This window comes from Achroia grisella, unplaced genomic scaffold, assembly GCF_030625045.1.
Source record: "Achroia grisella isolate CSIRO2021 unplaced genomic scaffold, CSIRO_AGI_Agris_v1 utg1061, whole genome shotgun sequence".
Taxonomy (NCBI): Eukaryota; Metazoa; Arthropoda; class Insecta; order Lepidoptera; family Pyralidae; genus Achroia; species Achroia grisella.
This window is the reverse complement of record NW_026712565.1, coordinates 1,039,021-1,065,396: the sequence shown is the minus strand read 5'-3', so window position 1 is coordinate 1,065,396 and position 26,376 is coordinate 1,039,021. Positions and strand designations below refer to the sequence as shown.

The window sequence follows — 26,376 nt, the reverse complement described above, 5'->3', positions numbered from 1 at the left end:
CATATCGAAGGTAACAATCATACTCATAAATACAAATATTTACATCGTGTGAGGAATCGTAACCGAGACCATCGGAAGTAAAGCGTAACTAAACCGCTAGACCATCTTGGTCATTTGACCTAGGAATAGCAGTTTATATTTTTTTATGTTTATGTATCGTCTCAAAATATAACAAACACTAAATAATACGGAAATTTCTGACATGCTGTTTTTAATGAGTAAATAAATCAGTTAAGATATTTCTGAGATTCAACGACAAACAGATACCAATTCTAAAAATAAATTCTCCAAAGTACATCATCGTATATCGTGCAAGTAGGAATTGTTTTTTTTAAAGTATTAATGTACAGTTCATTTACAATTTTATTATATACAGCAGGTGTATCTAAAAAGGTGTCCGAGAGCAAATGGATCTGGTAAAAGGAATCCATTAGATACCTATTTTTAAAAATATTGGGTTTTTATCTCAATGGCTGCCCTATAACGTTTTCTCTTTATACCTAAAGGTTATCTGATATATAATGTCATACAGTAAGTAATGTTAAAAATAGCACAAAACAATATAATGAATAAATTTATTGTTATATTTTTTTAGGTTTATTAATTTCTCGACATAGCTCTTCGTATTTGCAAGTTGAAGTGACAGTGGGCTGGTCATATCTGTCGTAGAACCGATGCTCGCTGGAGTAGGCGTGTTCTAGAGTGGCGACCGCGAATTGGCAAACGTAGTGTAGGACGCCCCGCAGCTAGGTGGAGCGACGACATACGGTAGGGTTGCGGGTAAAAAATGGAAGAGAAGGGCTGAAGATCGTGCCCAGTGGCTTGCCTTGGGAGAGGCCTATGTCCAGCAGTGGACTGCAGTGGGCTCATGATGATGATGATGATGAATTTCTCGAAATTATTATCATTACTTTATTATGGTTGTAGGCTGTCCTTTTTTAATTTTATTTTTTAAACGAAAGGTTTTTACGAAAATTATGCGGATGTAGAAGTATGAAATTTAGGACAATGATAGTTTATATAAAAAATGAGTGCAAACTGAATTTTTTTTTAATTATGCCTAAAAATAAATTAAATCAATAAATAAAACATTACACATACTACCACTATACTACATTTTACCACGCACCTACCAGTAAAGGTATTTCCGTACTGATACGATATTGAAACGTTCAAGAAAAGAGCTTATTCCTTCTTAAAAAGTCGGTAACGCACTTGCTATTCCCCTGGTGTTACGGGTGATCATGAGCGGCGGTAATCACTTACCATCAGATGAGCCCTTATGCTATAAAAAATGTATTTATTTTATTTTCTAAGCATTTATGTATTATTTCGAAATATAATATTGTTATCTAATTATAGCTCTATTAACCATTTATATCAAACCGTATTCATGAAATAGAGAATTATTAGAAGCCTTTATTTGCTGTTAATTTAAGAACAAAGTACGAGCGTGAAATTAAATTAGTCAAAGAACAGATATTAAATTTAAGCGTACTCAATTATATAAATATAATTTATAAATAAATATTAAAATTTGTATATATTTGTAACGATATTACGTTGATAGAGTTTTCTGAAATCTACGAGTATATATAGATTATAAATATAGATTTATTATACAATTTTCACAGTTAAATCTTTTGCCCACATTACCGACACATTTGTAACTAGATAGAAATAATTAAACTAATATACTAAAACAGATTTACTTATATTAATATTGTATATATCATCATCATCTGCTTCTTGTTTATCCCATTTATTTGGTGTCAGCGTAATCTTATATATAAAATTCTCGTGTCACAATTTTCGTTCCCATACTCCTCCGAAACGGCTCGACCGATTCTCATGAAATTTTGTGAGCGTATTGAGTAGGTCTGAGAATCGGCCAACATCTATTTTTCATCCCCCTAAATGTTAGGGGTAGTCCACCCCTAAATTTTTATTTATTAGACAAAATTTGTAGTTTCTATTTTTTTATGATACAACATACAAAAATACGTACAATCCTAAATTTTCACCCTTCTATCATCAACCCCTATTTTTTATAGCGTTATTAATTTATATGGCAAAACAACTAGTATTGTATATATATATATATATGTACAAGTATATATCTTTATATACAGAATTTAAAGCAGAATAAAAAGGAAAATTACGGTAATTTTCTTACAGACAAAAATCGTTGTTATGATGAATTTCAAAATTTAGGAACAAATTTAAATTAATTAGTGATTACTACTTAATGGATTTATATTATTTTGTGATTATTTAATCGAATTAGGTGATTATTTAGTATTCTGTAATTTGGATTACCTTAAATGATATATTAGTTTTTTTTTACCTTCATATTAGAATTACTGAGGCAGTAAAGCGTGGATGGACCCGCTTATACTATAAAAAATGTAGTTAATCGTTGACTTGTTCATAAAAGACTATTGGAATTTTTATCTGCCTATCCTGTCTGTGCATTTGTACGAGCTTATCTCTGAAACGACTTAACCGATATGGATACTGTTATCTAGTCTAACATAATACATTAGTGTTGTGATAAGCTTCACTTAAATATTTATCTTTTTTTAATCCAATCAGTTATGAGAATACGTAGTAACGAATTCTACCATTACAATGTACTAACAGACCCTCGAGATTTAGTTTTGTTTGCATCACACTTATCATTATATATCGCCCAATTTACATAATATCTTTTTATATTATAGCCTATGTGTTATTCTGATGTATAAGCAATGTTACTGTAAAGTTTCATCAAAATCCGTTCAGTAGTTTTTGCGTGAAAGAGTAACAAACATCCTACAATACTCACAATCTTTCGCATTTATAATATTAGTAAAATATTACATTCTAAACACATATTACAAGACTTTGTTTTAGAAAAACAAAAGTTATGACAATCGCCAAAAAAATAATAATTGAAAGTACAACAAAGAAGACATTCGTGTGTCTGCCCCAAAATGTAATATTACAACGTTTTCAAATATAATGCGTAAAAGAGTGAAATCTCTCTTTGTGTGTTGTTTAGCCAAATACGAAGTTAATGATTCACGTGGTGTCATCTAAGACACGTGCTTGCCAAAACGTAAAAATAGCCGCGACGCTGTATAGGCACGGGAAAACAAACCGTGAATTTTCTCGGAAATTACCACAAACTTTTTTGGCAATTTCAAAAATAGCTGTAGGAACGACAAGGCCGGTCAATCTGTAGCCAATTTGAACGTGGGGAAGATTTCAATTGTAAAACCATTGGGTATTTTTTTTCATTCATCATCATTGCCTTGCCTTTATCCCATTATTTGGGGTCGGTGCAGTATGTCATTCTCTTCCACTGCTCTCTATCGGTCGTCATATCTGAACATACTCTTTTTTATTCATATCATCTTTCACACAATCCATCCATCTTTTCTTAAGGCGTCCCCTCCCTTTACTTCCATCCACATTCATATTCATATTCATCATTCGGTATTTTTTTATTGACGATAATCAACAGCGCACACGCATCCGCCCAGTTTAGGTTCGCAGGACACCAGTGGAAGACCATACATTAAGCATGAAGGTCAGTTATCTCATATTGACAAATGTCTTAAGATTTACCACGATGGTTTCCAGAGGGAACCTCTTGGATATCTACCAGACTTGGAACATTGCTAGCAATGGGGTTAATAAGTCCACATTACTGACAATCCCCTTCTTAATACCAAATGGCTCCATCATTCGGTATTAAACGAAAGTTCATCATAATCTCTTGCCTCCGACTTTATCAGGGTGTACATAATCTGAGATTGGTGTACATTACACTCTGAAAGTCTTTCCAACAGAACAATTTCAAATTGTCAAATTGACGTTAGCTTGTTGTTCAAAACATGTTTCGAATTATGTAAATTTTTCACATAACAAAATTCGAAACAATCTGTATCCAATTTATACATGAAGAAGATTTCAATTGTATCGTACGGTATTGTAATCATACGGTATTATTTCATTGACTTGAATGGATAGCGTAAACGCATGCAATAACGTTTACGCTGGCGGAGCAGCAGTGGTAGACGAAGAAATGAACATGAAGTCAGGTTATTTAGCCCATCTTGACAAATATCTATTTATCACGATGATTTCCAGAGGGAAACTCATGGATATCAACCTGACTTGGTACATTGCTAGCAAGACACCCACAGCATGTCCCGCGCACACATAAACAACTACACGTACTTAGTTTCGGCCCGTATGTGTATACGGTATACGAAACAAAGCATAACACAACAGAAAAAGCTAAGAAAATTAACCTAAATAATAATATCTCAGGACAATGCATACAGCGCCATTTAGTCCCAAGCTAAGCAGAGCTTGTGTTGTAAATACATACATAATATGTATAGAAAACACCCAGATAAATACAAACAATTATACTCATAAATATAAAAGTTTGTACTGTGCGAGAAATAGAACCCACGACCATCGAAAGTATAGTAGCTTACTAAACCACTAAACCACCGAGGCCGTCAAATAAGACATTAGAGTACTTTACTGTTTATGTTATGTACTGTACTGTATATGTACATAAGCGACGGTTATCACTTACCACTAGGTGTGACGTCAGCTCATTTGTTATACTAGTCATATAAAAAAAATTAAGAGGCGTTATAAGGGGTAACCGAAAGAGGAAGTGGCTTTCATCATCTCAATATTTAAGACTCGAACGCATGTTCTATTTTTGAATGTAGCAACTCATTACTACGTCACGGTACATACGTCATACTTCCCACGACCTTCGATGCTGCATAATGTGGGATTGAATTATACGATACGTGCAAATGTTCACGCCAAAAATTACGGGGTAGACAGAGAAACCAGTTCCAGTGCGAATGACTATGTAAACGTACTTTCGAACTTCAACAAATGAATGTACATTCTTGATATTTTTTTACTTACCTAGATAAATACTTGAAACCTATTATATGTAACTCGCTCCTTTTTAGGAGAGCTAGAAGAGAATAAGAGTCGAATCTCTTATTTCACCCTTCTCTAGATTATTTTTTACACACAATAAAATAGCCTAGATTTGTCTTCTTAATGTCATATAATTATACTTTAAATTTCTTTTAAGATCCTTTCAGTCGTTTAGTCCTGAAAATGTGATTTAATTATAAACTGGTGGTTGCTCAATGGTCAAATCGCTCAGTGGTCAAAATTTAATTTAATTTAACATTCAGTAATACTATATGCAAGTAACATTATAGACAAACATTATAAATATACTTTCAATTTGATAACAATAAATAAAAAAGTATATGTGCGTGTGTATCAAATATATGGTTCTGTTTTTTTTTTTTAATGTATTTTTTATACATAATATAAAAAAATATTACCATGTAGGTACCTCCTTTATATAAACTATCAGTGTACAACATTTTATACTCCTCCATTTGAGCAAGTTTTTAAAAAAGGGGTACAAGGTTTTTGCTTCATAAATTAATATATAGATTTCAGGTTGAGAGGCCTAACTTCATAATCCTCTGGAATAATAATACATGGTATAACTTGATAGCTGTAGTGCTGTTCATGTATTTTGTTATTAAACGATGATAACGGAATGGTGCACTCGCCTGCGCTAACGGTTTACGCTGGCGGGGCACCAGTTGAGGAAGATAAGATAAACATCAGGTCAGTTAGCCTTACGCGGCAAATTCCAGGGACTATATGGAGGGCAACCTGATATGGTATATTGCTAGCAATGGGGTTGTTAATCCACATTACTAACAATCTTCTTCACCCCGCTGTTCATGTAGGTCGGTAGCTTGTTGTTCAATTATATAAAAGTCCACAATAATAGACTGCGTTTGATTAGGAATATATAAAAACACCTAGTACATATTTTTTCTCTATATAACGAGTAAAATCTATATATAGAATAAAACAAAGTCGTCCACGTGTCTGTTTCCCGGATTACATTTAAACGGATTTTCATTCGGGTTTCGTTTTAATATTTTTTGTTCGGTTTGATATTTTTAACGGAAAGTTTATATGTTAAATATACATACTTAACATATAAATATATACTTCATCTCAAAAAAGATAGAGTCCCGAGTAAAAGTTAGTATTCCACAGCTTTCCCTTTGAAGATTACTTTCAATTATTATGTAAGTACGTAATAATTAAAATGTATGTATATTTAACATATAAACATTCCATATATAAATGTAAGTAACTGATGTTCTATATTCTTCTTCTTATTCTGCTTTATACGGCACATAAAGAAGAATAAGAAGAAGTTCTCCTCCTACTGAAGGTTGGCGGTCATCATGGAGATCTTAACGTTGTCCACCGCTGTTCTCTGGTGTTCATCCCGAACCACTATCTTAAGATCTTCAGTGCGCCTGCCCCTTTCCTTGATTTATTAATTGCAAAAGACTATATTTTTATTACGCATTACATGATATACCAAGATGCTGCAACTTCCTACGCTTTGTATATATATTTATAACTAGGTTAAATTAAAAAAAGTTTAATATACATATATAGTAGTTTAGCTCTATGGCTAGCTGTTACCAGCGATATCAACCGCTTTTTTGAGAAAACAATTGCATATTCTGTTCTTTTTACACAATTTCCATTCAAGTCAAGATTTGTTACGATTTAAATGTTTTCAAATTAATTAAATAATTTATAGTTTATATTATAATTATATTGGTAATCATAAATCATAAAGGTTAAGAAACACAAAAAAAAAAGAAAATTTGCAAATTAATTGAACAATACACGACATTTGTACGCTTGATATAACAAAACTTTTAAAGGCTATATTTTTAATAACATATTTACAATGTACCAAAAATTTCTTACAAATAAAATTATTATTATTATTTAAAAAAAAATGTGCCAAACTAAATTACTATAAAATTATTGACTTATTTTTGACTTACATTGTACAATTAAAGACAATCATGTCTGCAATAAATTCCTCAATTTATTTAGGTAAAAAAAATGCGCCAAACTAAATTACTATAAAATTATTGACTTATTTTTGACTTACATTGTACAATTAAAGAAAATCATGTCTGCAATAAATTCCTCAATTTATTTAGGTAAAAAAAAATGCGCCAAACTAAATTACTATAAAATTATTGACTATTGAAACATTGTACAATTAAAGAAAATCATGTCTGCAATAAACTCCTCAATTTATTTAGGAAAAATAAAATTATTTACCATTCAAATAATTTAATACAATTTAATTATAAGCACAATTTCCATATTTTCGAGACGGAAAATAATCTCGGTGTTATTATGATTATGTTATTTTATAACAACGCGATATTATTATATAACGAGACAATTTAACGATATTCCCTTCATAATATTTATTGGAAGAAAAACGCGGCGCAAGAATTCTGGGAAAATTGTCTGATCGGCATTAATTTATCAATAAATTCATATTGAAGAATACTTTTATTAATAAAATCTTATTAATATTGAAAATCTTATTTATAGAATCTGTACCGTCTGTTTTGTTACTATGTACACTGTTACTTACAATTCCTTAATAACATCTTACAAAATCGGTACATTACTTTATTACATAGTATAAAACAAAGTCGTTGCCGCTGTCTGTTCGTCCCTACGTATGCTTAAATCTTTAAAATTAAACAACGGATTTTGAAACGGTTTTTTTTAGATAGATAGAGTGATTCAAGAGGAAGGTTTATATATATAATACATGTACAACACCATGCGAAGCCGGGGCGAGTAACTAGTAAAGTGATATATAGTATATTACATTATTAGTAGTAGTTTTATATCTGCGATCACTAACTTGTAAATTTAGAAATACCATACACACAGAATCTCTAAGTTTTTTTTAATAAAAATCATAATAATACTCTCAGGGCAATTCACACAGCGCCATCTAGACCAAAATTAAGCTACCTAAAGCTTGTGTTATGAGTACTACACAAGTGATACAAATATATAGATATGATATTTTAGTCTGAAATATATACATATTATACATAGAAAATAGCCAGACCGATACAAACAATCATACTCATGACGTATTCCATCTTTGAGGACTTGAACCCGCGACCATCGGTAGTAAAGCGGTGTGCTAAACCACTGGACCGCCGAGGCCGTCGGAATATTATTGTTAATAAATAGATTTATGTATACATTTTATTTTCATTGACAATATTGGAATGGTGCTTCCGCCTGCGCTATCGGTTTACGCTGGCAGGCCACCAGTAGAGAAAATAGGACAATTAGCATTATATATTTCACATTAAAACGTCCTTACTTCGTCTATAGACATCACCAATTAATCCGATTGAATTGCGACCTTTCGTTGTATTAAAGACAACAAAAACAACTCTAATACAAAGACGTAGGAAAATCAACATCGGATTCCTTTATCCACTATTGACGTAACAAAATGACGTAGCAATATATTCCATAAATAAGTCTACCGTCAAAGCTGGGAGCATAAACAGATGATAAAATTGGCTGTGAAAAGTAAATAAAGTAAGCTGGAACGGTTTATTAGATCTTATTATGGAACTACCTGGTTAATAAATAATAATAAACCTTTATATCATAGGCAGTAAGATCAAATTTATCTGTATACAAATCACCCACGTACGAATAAATAATAACATGTTATCGACAGACTCAACAATTTGTCATTCCAATTTCAAAATTTCTATGTTACCAAAACCAGCTGTAATAATATGTTTTTTTTTAATAAACAATAATTATTTATAATTAGAATAGTGCCAATATCAGCCAGGTATATATTACTCACAAAATTTATACAATTCAGAGCTAAAAAAGAGAAAAAAATAACTGCAATAATTTCAAAATTAGAATTCTACCAGCTTCTGAGTAAATTCCATTGATTTAAAGAAAGAAACCAATGAAGAATTTGAGTTGAATATATGACGTAAATAATCCGTATTAATATTATAAATGTAAAAGTATGTATGTTCGTTTGTCACATTTTTATGATTAAACAGCTAAATCGTTGTTAACAAAATTTTACATGCAGATATACGTATTATTTTGCATTACGAACACTAGTATGGGCTATTTTTTCTCTCAAAAATGATTTCAGTCAAAATGATAAAAGTCATTATTTAGTTAGTAATCCTGTGTTGCCTGTGAAAATTCACGTAAAAAGTATCCTATGATATAATAACTCTATATTATTATATCATAGGATACTTTTTACGTGCATTTTCCACCATTACCAAACATTCTTCCAATAGCTTTTGAGTGAAAAAGTATCAAATATTCACTTCATTTTTCAATGCTACTAACAGTTAATATGTTTGAATCTAATTAATTACAAACTATATAAAAAGTATTTATAATAACGTTATAGACCCAAATGAATAAATAAATGAAATAGGATATTAAATAAGAGTCAAAATCAGAATATGGAAAGATGACCCCATCATCATGGGGGATATAAAGCTAGAAAGAGACAGAGGGAGAGAAAGAGATAGAGAATTAGTTAAAGTCCTATAAAGTAAATTTGTTGCTCAATATAATTCACACACTGCACACAATGCAGTAGTCATATCGTCCAAATTGCTAACCAGTGATTTAGAGACTAATGAATGTTGAATTTCATTGAATGACTGCATCTTTATTAACTTTATTATAATTAGCACCTGATTTACTAAAATGCAATGTGCTTGTGTATTCATCAGTCGCTACTAAAAATAGCTACCGTGTACAAGTGTATACTGAGATAGAATTGTGAAAACACATCTGCGCTGGTATTGCAGTTTCACCAAATTCAGCTTGCTTTATAACAGCTTATAAAGCAAGCTGAATTTGGTGAAACTGCATATAATATGATAGAAGCTAAAGAAATTACAGGATACAATACATACATATTAATTCTCCAGACATCTCAGGACAATTCACACAGCGCCATCTAGTTCAAAGCTAAGCTATCTAGTAGAGTTAGCTACTCTTAGCAAAAAGTAGAGCTTGAGTTATAGGTACTAAACAACTGACACATATACATATATATTTGTAAATGCATACATATTATACTAAAAACTCCCAGACTGATACAAACAATCATACTTATGAATACAAATGTTTGTAACGTGCTAAGAATCGAACCAGCGACCATCGGGAGTAAGGCCAATATCCAAGTCGAGTGTACACCATCACTCATGTGAGAATAACACATGAGTGGTATCGCCGGCGTCACATCATCACGTGATATTCTTAATAATATATGTATATACAACTGTCCACTTGTCGTCAAGTAGACTGTCATCTCGTTTGACATTCGTGTTACATAAAAAACCAATCTGCACCGCCATATGTAGACTTTCAAAGATACTTTCTTGAAATATCTTATGTAAAGTCTGCCAAATTGTAACAACGCTGTCTATTGCGAAACTATGACTCACAAGAAAAAAGTACAAAAGACACACACGCATCTACAAAACATACTTATTATTTACGCCAGTGTCATCTCCTACTTTTAAAATGACAGCTACTCACTATCTGACACCACTTTACATGAAACCCTAAAGAAGGTACAACTAAATACTATTACTTTTAAGTATTTTTGTGACATCTCTCATTATTTTGCATGCTTTGTACTTGTTGTACTTGTACTTTATAATTATTGGAAATCCTTACAAAAAACACACCAAACTGCATCATCCACTACTTTAATAATAATATTTAGGAAACAATAACTAAAAGCACGTAACGTAACTATATGTCGATGAAACTAACATGCGCTCTTAGTCGCAGAATACATCACTATTCGAAAACTTAACACGATACATTTTGCACTTTCCCATTAATTACATCACTACCAAAACGTTGCTTTGTGCGTAGAACCAAAAATAGCATCGCTACACCGTTAAATACTCGAATAGCATGAGAGTCGTGCGGAAAGGCAGACGTTGTGTCTATATATAAAATCCAAATGTTGCGGAAACACCTCGACTCGCCAACACAGAATTCAACTGGCCACTGATTTTCGTTGTTGAATTAACAACTCTTCCATCGTTTGTGTAAACAGTTTTGTTCAATAAAAAAATCATAAAAGCGATCATTCTTTTGAGTGGAACGAAAGTTTGGATCCACGTAAACCCTGCCACGAAATTTTGAAGTTTCAAAGTTGCGGATAAAGGGCAAGGCTTTTTATTTCGGGCACGAAATTGACGAGTTCAGACGTTAAACTCTTTGTTTATAAGGAGATGTTTTTGACTTTAAATTAGTACACCCATAAATAAAGGCTGCCAAATAAAGTTCAGTGACTATAAATTGTAAGCGCTTGTGGATTCAATAAAACAATGGAGATAAATTATAACTTTAAAAATACTGTAAATCAACTGCCCTACAATATTTGTTTTAGTACATTTATTCCAATGCTGTAGTACTACTACCCCTTTTAAAACAAAGACATTTGGAATGTTTAATGTCTTCAGTACCTTATAGATTTAAATAATGTTCTTCTTGATCTTTATTTACTTTTTTTTCCTCAGGTACGTAAAGCAGCAAAGAAAACATGGAGCAGTTTGAGTCTCTATTGACGTGCTGTGTCTGCTTAGACCGGTACAGAAATCCAAAATTGCTGCCATGTCAGCACAGTTTTTGTATGGAACCGTGTATGGACGGCCTTGTCGACTATGTTAGACGACAGGTATGTTATTATGTATTTTTATATTGTATGTTATTTTTACAGTGTATGTTGATATTTATATAATACTAGCTGTCGCGGCAAACGATGTTTAGCCTTAAAATAAAATAAAAAAAATACGGGTGGACTACCCCTAACATTTAGTGGGATGAAAAATAGATGTTGGCCGATTCTCAGACCTACTCAATACGCTCACAAAATTTCATGAAAATCGGTCAAGCCGTTTCGGAGGAGTATGGGAACGAAAACTGTGACACAAGAATTTTATATATAAGATGAATATTAATAATAATTACCCAGGACAATTCACACTACGATGTCTACTCCCAAGCTAAGCAGAGTAAAAATTTTTGGTACTAAGCAACTAATAGAACATTTAAGTACATTTTTTTATATATATACACATACGTAGAAAATATCCATATCGATACCGACAAATATTCAAATTCTATAATATAGTTGTTTACAACATGTGAGAAATCGAACCGGCGACCATATAAATTAAGGCAGTGGACTCTTAACTCGGCCATCAAGGCCTATATAAAGTATAGAATCTTAAATAATCTCAAAATACGTAGTTTTTGTATATCGTGATATATATTTTACAGGTGAAATGTCCAGAATGCCGTGCAGAACACAGAATTCCATATCAAGGAGTTCAAGGATTTCCAACAAATGTCACGCTTCAAAGGTTTTTGGAACTACATGCTCAAATAGCAGGGGAACTTCCAGATCCTACTGCTGGGCAGGTTATGGAAAGATGTAACGTTTGCTCAGAAAAGGCATATTGTGCACTATGTGCTCATTGCGACAAAAAAGTATGCGAAGACTGCAAGTCGGCACATATGGAAGTCCTTCGTCGAGAAATATCAAGAATTAATAATCAGATTCGACGGGGTGTTAATAGACTTCAAGATATATTAAGTGTAGTCGAACGGAACACGACGAATCTCCAGACTAACTGCGCTGCAGTAGCTGGAGAGGTGGATGAAATACATAAACGATTGGCAAAAGCGTTGAAAGATAGAACCGATTTCCTTAGGAATGAGGTTGATAGATACCTTGCCACTGAACTTAGGAATCTCACCAATCTTAAAGATAATCTAGAGTTAGAGTTAAGCAATATACAAAGTAATTGTGATCTCGCTGATAAGTATATGAATGATGACGTCGAATGGGAGGATACTGAATTGGTCGACACTAAAGAAATTTTCCTAAAAACTGTTGAGTTTCTAAGAAACTTTGATTATGAAGCGGGAGATTACAATCGTAGAATGCGGTTTATCATGACACATGATCCTAATCAATTAGTACTACATGTAGCAAGCTATGGTGAACTAAATATTAGTCACCCTAACGTATATTCTGGAGGCATACAACAAAGCCAAGGACTAACAAGGTCTAAGAGTGATCATCGTTTAGCATCGCAGTTCCGACAACAAGAAGAAGCTAAAGGTTATACAGAGAATGACGAACCTATATTAGGAGGTCGTAAATTTGGAGAACGTCGTCCACCTCCGCCAGAAAAACATACAAGAGATTATTCTGCGGCTGCCGATGATTACAGTGGCTATGAATCCGAACATAGACCATCGCGAAGATTCCGTTCTCGTTTTGTCAGAAGTCACCAGCAAGATAATGACTCTGATACTGAACAAAGTACTCGTACAGTAAAGGCTGAACAACAACAAAAAGAAAAAGAAAAGGTTGCTGATACCGAAGATGCTACCCGCGGGCCTCTTAGTGGAATATTCAGATTAAGTGACTGTCCGCGTGTAATGCAAAGAATATTAGACGTCGATAGTGGCAAGAAAAAAGAAAAAAAAGAACCTGCACCACCTCCTAAACCAGTTCAGCCAGCACCTCAACCTCGTCGTCCACCTCCTTCTGCACAAAGACAGCAGAGCGAAGATGACGAAATATCACGTCTTAAACGACAAAATAAGGGTGCAGCCTCATCTCAAGAACCTGATCGAGCTACGCAGCGAACTGGAGATGATGAACGAAATTCAATAACTCGTAAACCACCTACACCAGCTCGGGAGGTGAGTTGGGAAGAAGAGAGAGAGTGAAAACAGTGACGACAATACTACGTAGAACATAGGCACATCATCGATACTAACAAGGAAAACGCGACAACTAACGGCATTCCATAATATACACTCCACGTTAACTCATTTGCACACAGTACACAACATGTAAAATATATACTGCTTTGGTGTCCATACCGAATTTCACTATATTTCTCAGGCATCCAGTGATGGTGAATCCGATGAATCCGTTGGATCTCTACAACGAACGCAGCAGCGTAAAAATGCTACACCAATACAAAAGCCAGCGGTGACAGCTAGGAGACCCTCGGCATCTGAAACATCTACCGCCCACCGACCGGCAGCTCGCGCTCCTAGTACAGAGTCTAGCGCGTCTACAGAAAGTTCCGGCTCGGCGGTAAAACATACAGGTGCGATATTAACTATTGCTGAACTAAAAGCAAAATACAGCAAAGATGGGCTTCCACCAAAATCTGGCACTCGTTTATTTTCAGCAGTCAACGAGAGAACAGCACCAGTGACAACAAATGGAACAACGGGCGGTGCTCAACGGGTACAAAGTCGTTTCGTTGGCTCTCAGCGGCCGACGCCTGTCTCTGCGCCCGCCGAGCCGGCACACGACGATTCCGATACAAGTTCTGAAGAAGAAACCGATTCCTCCGAGGAGAGCGATGAGGAGCCTGCATCGCAAAGAAAGCCCGAGAGCCAGGCGATGGCTCGTAGTGACATAGGTCCGTTACTCGCACGAAGTACAAATGCTCGAAATGATACGCATGATTCCAAATCAAAAGACACGTCTGCCCCTAATCGATATCGTTCAAGACAGACATCACAGACTGAAGATGAACCTCCATCTCGTTATAGTGCTAGTGGTTCATCATACAGTAGCCGTTATGGCAGCAAACCAAAAGAAGAAGAGCCTGCATCTTCTATAGATGATGACTCTAAATACCCCACCGCTCGATCGAGGTATCTCGCTTTAAAAGAAAGGCGAAACCGTCTCGCTAGAAGCAAAAGTAGTCACACCGGCTTTGGTGCGGGGGATGATGATGATCAAGACGAACCCGTTTCTCCAACAACGGCATCACCTTCAGCGTATCTCGCGGCTCGATACGGCTCCGGTACAGGAGGTTCGGAGCTGTCTCGCAGCCGTTCTTCACACGCGTTAAAATCTAGAGAAAGTTCGCCGGAAAGAACGGTGACTGGTGAAAAAGACGGAGCAGCTTTAAGTTCTTGGGCACGATATTTAAAGAACAAGTACGGGTCACGAGGCAAGGATAGGGACCCGGGCGGGACGTCATCGAGCACATCTCGTCGCCTGTCTCTCGGGCTACCCTTGCGTTCAGCAAATGAGCTTGCCAGTTCAGATGACGATTCAAAAAACGCGGCAGGCTCCCCCATCTCCCCTACGGCGGCTACAGCAGCGGTAGCAGGTTAGAATGACGAGTGGCGTGTAAATAGGTGTGAAGCTTGGATATTTGAGTATTTTGAAGTAATGTATTCGTGTTTTAATATTTTCGTTCGGTCTTAGGTTTCGCAGCAGCAGGTTCCTCCCCTAGGAGCCAATATCTGCAGAAACGCCGTTTACAATTCAGCGTGGGGAGCCGGGGGAGCGAACCCGGATGTTTTACTTGGCCTCGTGGTATCGCTGTAGGGCCCGACAATACAATGGTCGTGGCTGATTCTTCAAACCATCGAGTGCAGGTATTTCTGTTCGGAATCTTAATTATTTTAAGACTACAAAAATAGGTTATGTACGCACCTAACCTTGTGCCAATACGCGCGCTCGCAGATCTCAAATATTTATGTCAGACAAGTGCATTTGTTAGTATCTGGTTATAAATAGTTTCTTGTTTCTTTACGAATAGAATTTTATTTATCGATAGACTGCAAATGATTCGCAATTCATTAGTACTTTTTAATACACGAAACCTTGCAAAATTGTAATGTTCGTTTGATGAAAGTTTCGATGAGTTAAATTGTTTACTGTATTCCATGAGCTATTAGTGGAGTATTTGAAGCAGTGAAAATATAAAGTATGTACTCATAACTTTTTAATCTCCGAAATGGGAACATATTAGGAATTTCCAATACAAATTTATTATATGCTGCCCACGGTACTATTCATGTCTATATGAGAAGGTGGTCTTTAGACGAGTCTTCTATCAGGTTGTTTGTTATTCAACTGTCAGGTTGTTTGTTATTCTAGTGAAATAAAACATATATGTATTAATATTATACATTCTAAAGTGCATCTATCTATCTGGCTATTTGTTTGTTACCTTTTATCAGCTAAACGGCTGAACGAACCTTAAATGAATTTAGTATGAATGAAATACGAGGGGGAATAGTTTACAATATAATAACAATAATAATATTCTGAATGAGAATTAATACAAGAATATTATTCTTTCAGGTATTCGATTCCAACGGAATATTCATCAAGGAATTCGGCCAGTACGGCAGTGGCGAAGGAGAGTTTGATTGTTTGGCTGGAGTTGCTGTCAACCGCATTGGACAGTACATCATAGCTGATCGATATAATCATCGCATACAGGTATATTTGTTGTTGATGATGAATAGTCATTCTAACTAGTACCAGGGCATGATGAAATGATGATGTATGTTACGTATGGAGATGTTACAGGATAGAATAATGAGGATGAGATCTTACCAATCTTACCTAAGTAGATATTGTTTGTAGGTACCTGTATTTGAGTCACCAAGCTCGCTAGCTTTGTAAGCTGCGTTTCGATTGAAGGGTGAGATATGGCAGAGAAATTACAGGGTACGGAGGCATATTACCTTAGTCCTTTATATGCCGGTCTCCATGGTCTAGCGATTTAGCACAACGCCTTAATTCCAATAGTCGCCGATTCGATTCCTCAGATGGCACAAAGACATGCATGAGTAAAATTGTTTGTATCGGTTTCGGCATGTTTTAAGTATTTTACAAAAAAAAGTATCTTTATATTTGTATCAGTTATCTAGTACCCATAACAGAAACTCTGATTAGCTTGGGACAAGATGACGCTGTGTGAATTATCCTGGAAAAATATTATGAGTTTCATCATACGATGATGTGATGTTTATAGATGCTCATATATATACATAATTTTTATATTGGCAACGGTTACCACCTACCATCAAGTGGTGCATCAGCTTGTTTTCCATTACAATTTCATAAAAAAAAAGTCTCTCGTTGTGATGAATTCACTAGGAATGGTTCAAAAGCAGGATCACGTGACGTCGACTTGGTACAAAGGTCAAGAGTTATTTAATTAATTTGAAAAAAAACATGACATTATAATATATATGAAAAAAAATACTAATTCTCCATAATTAATTCCACATTAAACCACAAATCTACTTAAAATCTGATTAATAAATCAGCAGAAACAAATCCACAAACTTAATAAGAAACATTAAACGGTGACCTAAATTTAATATAACTTTAAATACAAGTCCGTAAGAATCAAAATCGAACTAAACTGTGGGAAAGTGTAATTTGTAACGGCAAAAAGAAAATGGTACTTTTATGGAATAGCGTTTAAGATTATCAGCAGCATTATGAAAAGCACTTAGAATCCTCCGTGGACTTGTTCGATCTCACTACGTATTTCCCAACGGGCTGGAACACGAATTTGTATTGATTCATGTATTTGATATTTTTTTATGAACAAACCTCCGTTCCCTCAGAATAATATAGAACGATAAATATAAGATAATATGGAAAGTACTTCATAACTCATTATGACGACAAACTATGTTTTAAATTCACTATAATAGTCCTTATATATATATATATATATATAAGATAGGATCTATTTGTATTACAAATTTAATTCAAATCCGTCATACTCGTGAATGCTGCTTGTAGAGACTGCTTCTCGTCACTACGACTGATTTAATCTTATTTAGTGACTTAACCAGCCGATTGTGTATTTAATATTTAGGCTCTAATGAATTAGTGCTTGTTACTGGTTTGTATGCACACTTTTCAACTTAAAAATATAAAGTTACAACAATTATTTAAAAGAGCAACACAAAAGTTTCTTGCTCTTTCTTCTTGTGATGAGACAGTTTACTAAATGAGCGGTATATTATAAATAAGTACAACTATTTACAAGTATTTAAATTTAAGTTTATTATTAAGAAAATGAAAACCATCCAACCATCTTTGCTATTACACCTAGCTATACTGACTAATTATTTCATTTAGTACTAGACGTTTTTAATTCTATTAGCTTGGGATATTAAAAATATTACTACTGAGTAATATTTAATATATTAATTAATGTTACTTTGAGTAGAATGTAATAATAATAATAATCTCAGGACAATTCACACAGCGCCATTTAGACCCAGCTAGCACTAGCTAAAGCTTGTGTTGTGGGTATTAGATAAGTGATACAAAGACGTAAATATATATATTTTAATACATACATATTATACATAGAAAACACCCATATCAATACAAACAATAAAACCCAAATTTTTGACAATTATATCCGTTACCCTAACGTGGTAAAAATTGGTAAAAATTTATAATAAGGCCATCTTATTGTATTAATACAAATATGTGTATATTCCATCAAGTATAGTATCTAGTATACATAGCTGTATGCCATTAGATAGTCTACTTTATTTGTTTAGAAATAAGAGAGAAAAATATATATACAGTGCTTCTCAAAAATGTTACAATATAAAAAACAAAACAAAAAGGTTAAATAAAATAAAACTTAATTTATCATGTAGATAATTAAAAATAAACATAATACAATCATTTTTTAGATACATATACATATTGGCACTGAAATGGAAATTAATGAAATGAAAATCTACTCAGCTTTATTGTATGTGAACATAATACTGGTTTTCAGTGGCATTAAAAATGAAAAAAATACATATAAAAAAGGAAGGAGAGAGAGAGAGGGCACTATTTAAAATATTAATGTTGATTTATTTACATATTTGTTTTTTTTATATGAACAGGTCTTCGACCCACAAGGACGCTTCTTAAGGGCATTTGGAACTCAAGGTACAGGCGATGGGAAATTCAACTACCCATGGGGCATCACCACGGACGCCCTCGGTTTTATATACGTATGTGACAAGGAAAACCATAGAGTGCAGGTATGTTATATTTTATTTTATATATGTGACAGAAATTCCTCGATGGTCTAGCGGTTTAGTACTCCGATGGTTGCGGGGTCGATTCCTCGCACAGTTGCACACATTTATATAAATGAAAATGATATTTGTTGGAATGAATATGATTGATGAGTATTGTACAAGGTAAGCAGAGCTTGTGTTATGTATATTAGTCAATTAGTATAAACACATAGATATTTTTTTTTAAATAAATACATAATATACATAGAAAACACCCAGACCGATACAAACAATCTTACTCATGAATACAAATGTTTTACCCTGAGAGGAATCGAACCTCCGACCATCGGAACTAATGCGGTGTGCTGAACCGCTAGACCACCGATGTATCATTATATATTTTTGTCTAGTATAACACTCTGCTTTGCTTGGAACTTAGCGCTGAGTGATTTATCAAAGCTTATTATTATCATAAAAGAAATGAAGTAGAATATGTAAGTTTATTTAAAAAAAATAAAAATCTCAATCTCTCAATTCTCATAAAAAGTAAAAATAAAAGGTATTCATATATATAAATCATATTTAATTGAGCGTGAAGTCAAGTATAATACTGTTTCATATAAATAAACCTATAGACTACAGTTGCAGAGAAATAAAATTGGAATATAATAATTAAATTACGATTTAATTAAAATGTGACGAGAAATTTGAATCGTTAGTAGCACAAAAGGCTTGTTTAAAGGAAAATGCTTATTTATAGGAAAATGAGAAGTTATTTAAATTATTATGAACGAAATACTGGTATCATTAATTAACATTAATAATTCCATTTTTCACGATGATTTATTCAATTATAAATTCGAAATATGTACAGTATAATGATAGTAATATATATATATATTATTGTGCGCAGAAAAAATATTTACAAAAAAGAGAACTTAATATAATTATGTTAACAAGCCTGGGAGATCAAAGCTTTGTGTAAAGGAAATATAGTTGACGTACTATAAAAATGGAAATACATAATATATGAATTCTAAATACATATACATGTATAATTAAAATATGCCTAACTAAATAAATAAAATAAAATACACACACATAAATAAATACATGTATAACAAAACAAAACATATTACAGAAAGATTTTTATTCTGAGAGAAAGTGAATTCTAAAAACTAAATTTTTGAAAATGGAATACATAGGTTTAAATTAAAAGAAAACGTAAAACATTTCCCAATCTTGGGTTCGAAAAACAGATTCTTTAAATATAACTGGCAGTTTTAGTGGTTACCCTATTCAGAAAAGAAAAACAACTTCAACTTTATGTATTATTAGATATACCTATATATTTTTTCTTTTTTTTCCTTAGAACAAAGAGTTATTTAAAAGAGTAACATGCAAGTTTCTAGCTCGTTCTTCTTGTCTCACTTTGTGGGTTAGAATTAGAAAAAGTAACTTTCAAAAATGCTCATATTAAGATTATTTATATTACTATTTCAACCAATACAGAATTAAATTGTTTCACCCAAGGCCAATGAACTTGCGATGTCAAATGAAAAATGGACATTAGATCTAAACGATCTGAAGAACAACATTTATTTAAAAGAACAACTCAGAAGTTATTTGCTCATTCTTCTTGTGATGACGTTCCGAATGAGTGGTAGAATCTGGAACTTTGACTATTCAAAAGCATAAATAAATGAATGAAACTCTTTATTGTTCCTCTTACAGAATACAAAATACACACAACATTATGTATAAAATGATGAAAAACAAAACAAAGAGGTAACAATGAGCGGCTTTATCGCTAATAAGCGATCTATTCCAGGAAACCTTAGAAGAGAATACGTTAGATTTGCATCTGGTAGAGGTGTAACGATGGTAACAATATTCGAAGAAATGTATATATACATATATAAAAGTGCTCATATGAAGTTCATTTGAATAAAGAATATTTCTATTTCTATTTCAACTAACATAGAATTAAGTTGTTTCATTCAAGGCCAATGAACTTGCGATTTCAAATGAAAAATGGACAATAGATCTGAACGATGAATAAGAATAATAGAGTTCTATCAAAATTCATTGGAGCACTCAAATTGGTAACGACGCTCCATTAAAATATTCGTTCCCAATATTAATTTTGTTGGCTAAACCTGACGTGAAGCTATCTGATGGTAAACGGTTGCCCGTTTACCATCAGATAGGCCGTATGCTTGTTTGGCACCTACGTTGTTATTTAAATACTTACTTCATGATATTATGTCTGTGAATCTTTTTTTTTATATAAACTGTTTCTGAATAACAATAATAATATCAGGACAATTCACACAGCGCCATCTAGTCCCAAGCTAAGCAGAGCTTGTGTTATGGGTATTAGGCAACTTATATAAATACATAGATAATTCTTTTTTGTAAATAAATACATATTATATATAGAAAACACCCAGACCGATACAAACAATCATACTCATGAATACAAATGTTTGTACCATGCGAGGAATCGAACCCACGATCATCGGATAGTAAAGCGGTGTGCTAAACCACTACACCACCGAGGCTGTCAATCTTTCCGGTTGATTTATAATTTTTCAAGCTTATTTAAAGCAGTTTTTTTTTATATAGTGGTAGTATATCTATATATATATATATATATGTGTTAGGTACATATGTGCGTATAATCTTGGTTGTTATTGATTGTTTTAATTTTATGTGTATGTATTTGTTATCTTAATTTTAGTCAGTTTAGCGTTCAATTTATATATCCATTAAGATTTTTCGGTTGATCCGTTAAAAATATACGATCATACGAATATATCGTGTATTACACTTAAAATCGAATTGACATTAAAAAAATATCTATTCTGTGTACCAAATTTCATCTAAATCTATTCAGGATTTCTTTGAAAGCGTAGTACATCCATCCTTTTTTATAAAAAATATCTTAGTAACATTATAAACGCAATAGTTTTTCAGTATGAATGGATGTTTGTTACGCAAAAATTACTGAACCAATTTTAATGAAATATTTATAATAATATAGCTTATACATCAGGATAATATATATACTATAATTTAAAAAGATATTATGTAAATTGGGGGAAATATTATGGTAAATTGAAAGTAAACGGGAAACAAATGACGTTGCACCGGTCAGCCAGTGTATTAATACTATAGGATAATTATTATAACATTTATTTATGTAATGTAATAATAATTAATGTAATTTATGTAATATTTATTTATGTAATATATTCATAAATATTTTCTAATTCAGGTATTTCAATCTGATGGCACGTTCGTGGGCAAATTCGGTAACTTCGGTTCGAAGTTAGGCCAGCTTGAACATCCTCACTACATAGCTGTCTCCAGTACCAACCGAGTCCTGGTCTCCGACTCCAACAATCACAGGGTCCAGGTCTTCGACGTGAATGGAAGAGTGCTCTCTTCATTTGGAGAGGAAGGCTCTGAAGATGGACAATTCAAATTCCCAAGGTAATTCTTCAACAAAGAATCTGTTTTCATATTTTTTAAAGTTATAGAAATGTTCAACAAGCTGGTAATAATCTATTTAAATCACGATGATCTGAGCCAAAGTTCGAACTCCTAGCGGTGGTCTTAGACTAGACGTATCCATCGGAAAAGAGTTGATCTTCAAACGCTCCATAAGTCCTTCCGCGTCTTTAAACTAAACAGCTTGGTAGCAGAAAATATAGAATAATTAGATACCTAGACAACTTTATTTTACTTTGACGAAGTCTATCTCGGTAGGATAACTTAAAGACCTTTAAACTCTTTCTTTCTATGTAATGCTACCTTATAATTACTCGTCTCATAAATACATTGCAAATTTCGAATATCGAATTTCATAAGAATAGTACGATTGATATTATTGAACTATCTATAAATGTATTTAATCAACTTTAATAAGTATTTTAAAGGACTGATATTCAGAACAATAAAAATGATTTGAAATTGGAATTTTCATTTTTTGGAAAATTAATAAAACATTCCATTTTTAAATATATTTTGATAATAGAACAATTTTATTCACTTCTTATAATTTAAATGTAATAGACAATTAAAATCCATTACAATTATTTTGTAGGAAGTGAATTAGTTGTGTTCCATTTTTAAATAGTTTAAGTACATTTAAGATTCGAATTTCGAATTTACTAATTAAGCAATATCGAGAATTATTTAAGAGTAGGGTCACATAACGTCATAAATTATATCCACATATAATACAATTGTAATAAGGAATCGAACGGACCTCCATCAACACCTATAAATCAACAGTAACCGGTACGCGTTTGAAATATCAACATAGTAGCTAATGTTATGGTATAACTGCAACCCTATGCCTCCAATAGCCCATAAACTTTGGTTGACTGGTCTTCTAATTTCACTTTACGATCGGCTAAACTACATATTTGCGCTCCAAATATTTACGTCTGCCTCGGAACGTTTAAACAATATTTTTTATTACTTGACTAGTCAAGTCAGGGAGAGTGGATATAGATGTTTGCATACATATTTTTGATCACTGTTTTACCTACTTTTACAAGCAGCTCTGCACTGGCTCTAGAAAGAAAATACAGAATATATTTTGTATCTTGTGACTTATCCTCAGATAACTCTCGAATTTATTTTGTTACTGAAGTAATTAATTATTTCTTTATATTAATTTGGCAGTTTATATTCATATTAAATTCTTAAAAATGTAAATCTGAATAACATTTATTTAAAAAAGCAATACTGCGTTCCAAATGAGTGGCACAATAAAAAATATGATTATTTAAAAGTGCTAATATTAAATTTATTTCAATAACGATTATTTTATGTTTAATAACATTTTTCTTGACTATAGCGGACAGTAATTATTGCTATCCTTAAGGATTAAGGTATCTTTATTGTCAACATACCTTCTAATTCCTCTGCCATGTTTGTGCGTCTTCTCTAGTAATTGAGTAAGACAGAGGCGCCCACGCAGACGACGCAATACGCACAAAATAGTCTGGTTTATTTTCTTAAAAAAATATTGCATGTATGAGTCTGTAAATGAATGGACAATAAAGTTTCGTTTATCTTTGTGTAAAAGATACAACAGTGTCCAAGTGTTCTTGGCCGAATTCTTCACGTACAGTGTAATAATATTGACCCAGATTTGCAATAAAAATAAACGTATGTAAATCAAGATACACGAACGAACGGTTTTAACGATATAAAATGTATTTTCATAAAGAAAAATTGAGATCAAGGTTTAATATTTTTATCAAGGCTGACGGTAATTTAAAATTCTATTTATGTCTCTTTTTAATTGTCAGCTACGATGGTCTAGCGGTTTAGCACCTGTACTTCCGATGGTCGCGTGTTCGATTTCTCGCACGGCATTGTATTCATGATTGTTTGTATTGGTCTGGGTGTTTTCTATATATATTTACAAATAATATGTATTTACAAAAAAAAAATCTAAATAATCATTTATCATAACCAAAGCTATGCTTGCTGAGGAACTAGATGGCGCTGTGTTAATTGTACAGGGTTATTTATTTGTTATTTGAATAGAATTACTTATTTACTTTATTGGGGGTTTTTGGCTATTGTCAGGTGCTAAGACTTGTCACACTATGACCTGCATTGATCTATTATGCTGGCCCGCAGAAAGTTCCCTAACTGGACCCGTGAAGGACAAGAATTGAAGGATATTCATATTGGTTTTTATCTCCTCAGGATAGAGAATAACTACCACTTTCTGTTATCCAGAAATATAAATATTTAACAAAGTTTTTATTTGGTATCGGCCAGATTCAAACTCTGGACCCCTTGAGCGTAAGGTAGGCCACTACATTCTCTTCAATACTACATCGTAAGGTATCATTAAACATATATGTTTGTCTACAGGGGTGTGGCTGTCGACGATCAAGGCTACATAGTAGTGGCTGACTCCGGAAACAATCGTATCCAGATCTTCCATCCTGACGGGACCTTCCTCCGAGCCTTTGGGTCCTGGGGATCTGGGGACGGAGAGTTCAAAGGCCTGGAGGGCATTGCTGTTATGTCTGGCGGGAACATTATTGTATGCGACAGAGAAAATCATAGGGTACAGGTGTTTTGAGGTACGTACATATATACTTACTAAAAGAACAGTGTGAGGGAAAATACTGTAATCTGGAAGCGCCTGTCTCGATTCTTCTAAGGGTTTCTTGGGTATCTTAACACAGGCCAGCATCTCGTTGATGTTTTCAATAGCATTCACAGTTCACACACTAGGTTTCACACTCAGTTTATAATTAATTTTATTATAGGAATCGTGCGCGCGCATTGAATGCTGATACGGTCGATTCTGTCATAATTCATGGACTCAACTGAGCCGAGAGGGAGCTTAGGAGGGCAGAGATATGTTCTAATATAATAATCTGTGCTTACAATGGGTATAGGGTAGATTCTGAACAAATAGAAAAGGTGACCAAAAGCATCTATTTACACACGGGCCTAAAATCTGTAGGGATTTCAGAGCAGTGTGGAGAGTCATAAACGTCACGTCACGTCAGGGAGAGTAATAATTATGGTTATACTTTTGCTTCCAAACCTAGGATTCTTTAATGTTTTTTATATTGGAAAGTCATCTTTGTATGCAATTGAATATGTAACAGATTATAATAAAATGTCTAACAATCTTTATATATTTTTTATATTACCATATAATTAAGATATGCAGTTGTATAATATTTCAAACATATTTAATGTTCTATGTTGTTAATAATACTTAACTTTTAATTATTAAAATATCTCTATGAATTGTCATATCAAATAATTCTAAACTACTAATATTAATATAACGATATTGACGAAGGTATCATGTTCTTTATAATATTACGCAAATAAAACACTATTTACCATCAAACATTATTAACAAATAAAAGAATCACGATTTTATTAAAAAATAAAAAACATTTTTTTTATTTCAGATGGACATCGTATTGTTCAATAGAAATGGCAAAACAACACCAGCAGCATTAATACTACGTTTCATAAATAATTTTTAAGTAGTTTTTTTTTTGTAAATAAATTGTAAAATCTTACAATATTTACTATTTTCAGTAATAATGTCATTTGCTACCATACACATGTTTGCGTTCCAAACGTTTTTGTTACCTATTAAAAATAAAACTTTTTTTTATATATTATTTTTTAATTTTTTGTTTGACAAAAAATTGAAAATTAGATTAACAATCAATAAATTAGTTCAATATTCTATGACGATATTTGAAATATGGTTACCGTCGTTTAAGTAATACTAATTACAGAATAATTACAGAAAAAGATCAAAAATAACTGTCAAAAACATAGAAGAAAAGATAATAAAAATACAAAAATAGTTACCTACCAGTCCTTAGTATATAAATTAAGCTAAATATATAGTTTATTAGTCATTAGGTCGTCTGCCGATAACAAATGCACTAATCTGAACGTTAGTCGCATTCGGGCAACCTGACGACTAAACGAATGTATATCAGC

General features: G+C 33.0%; 1 protein-coding gene across 5 annotated transcripts in view; it reads left to right on the top strand.

Annotated features, from left to right (window-relative positions):
• LOC131852426 (RING finger protein nhl-1) overlaps positions 1 to 26,164 on the top strand; it is a 120,780-nt gene extending 94,616 nt beyond the window's left edge. For 3 of the 5 annotated variants that reach the window (XM_059203128.1, XM_059203268.1, XM_059203204.1), the window contains 9 exons: positions 11,532 to 11,689; positions 12,295 to 13,731; positions 13,937 to 15,170; positions 15,269 to 15,441; positions 16,154 to 16,294; positions 18,733 to 18,873; positions 22,133 to 22,350; positions 24,760 to 24,974; positions 25,827 to 26,164. In XM_059203128.1, the coding sequence (XP_059059111.1) occupies positions 11,555 to 11,689; positions 12,295 to 13,731; positions 13,937 to 15,170; positions 15,269 to 15,441; positions 16,154 to 16,294; positions 18,733 to 18,873; positions 22,133 to 22,350; positions 24,760 to 24,973 (3,693 nt within the window). In that variant the 5' untranslated portion in view covers positions 11,532 to 11,554 and the 3' untranslated portion in view covers position 24,974; positions 25,827 to 26,164. The remainder of the gene's footprint in view (positions 1 to 11,531; positions 11,690 to 12,294; positions 13,732 to 13,936; positions 15,171 to 15,268; positions 15,442 to 16,153; positions 16,295 to 18,732; positions 18,874 to 22,132; positions 22,351 to 24,759; positions 24,975 to 25,826) is intronic. The other 2 variants (XM_059203423.1, XM_059203345.1) reach the window with 2 other exon arrangements.
• Positions 26,165 to 26,376: the final 212 nt, after the last annotated feature.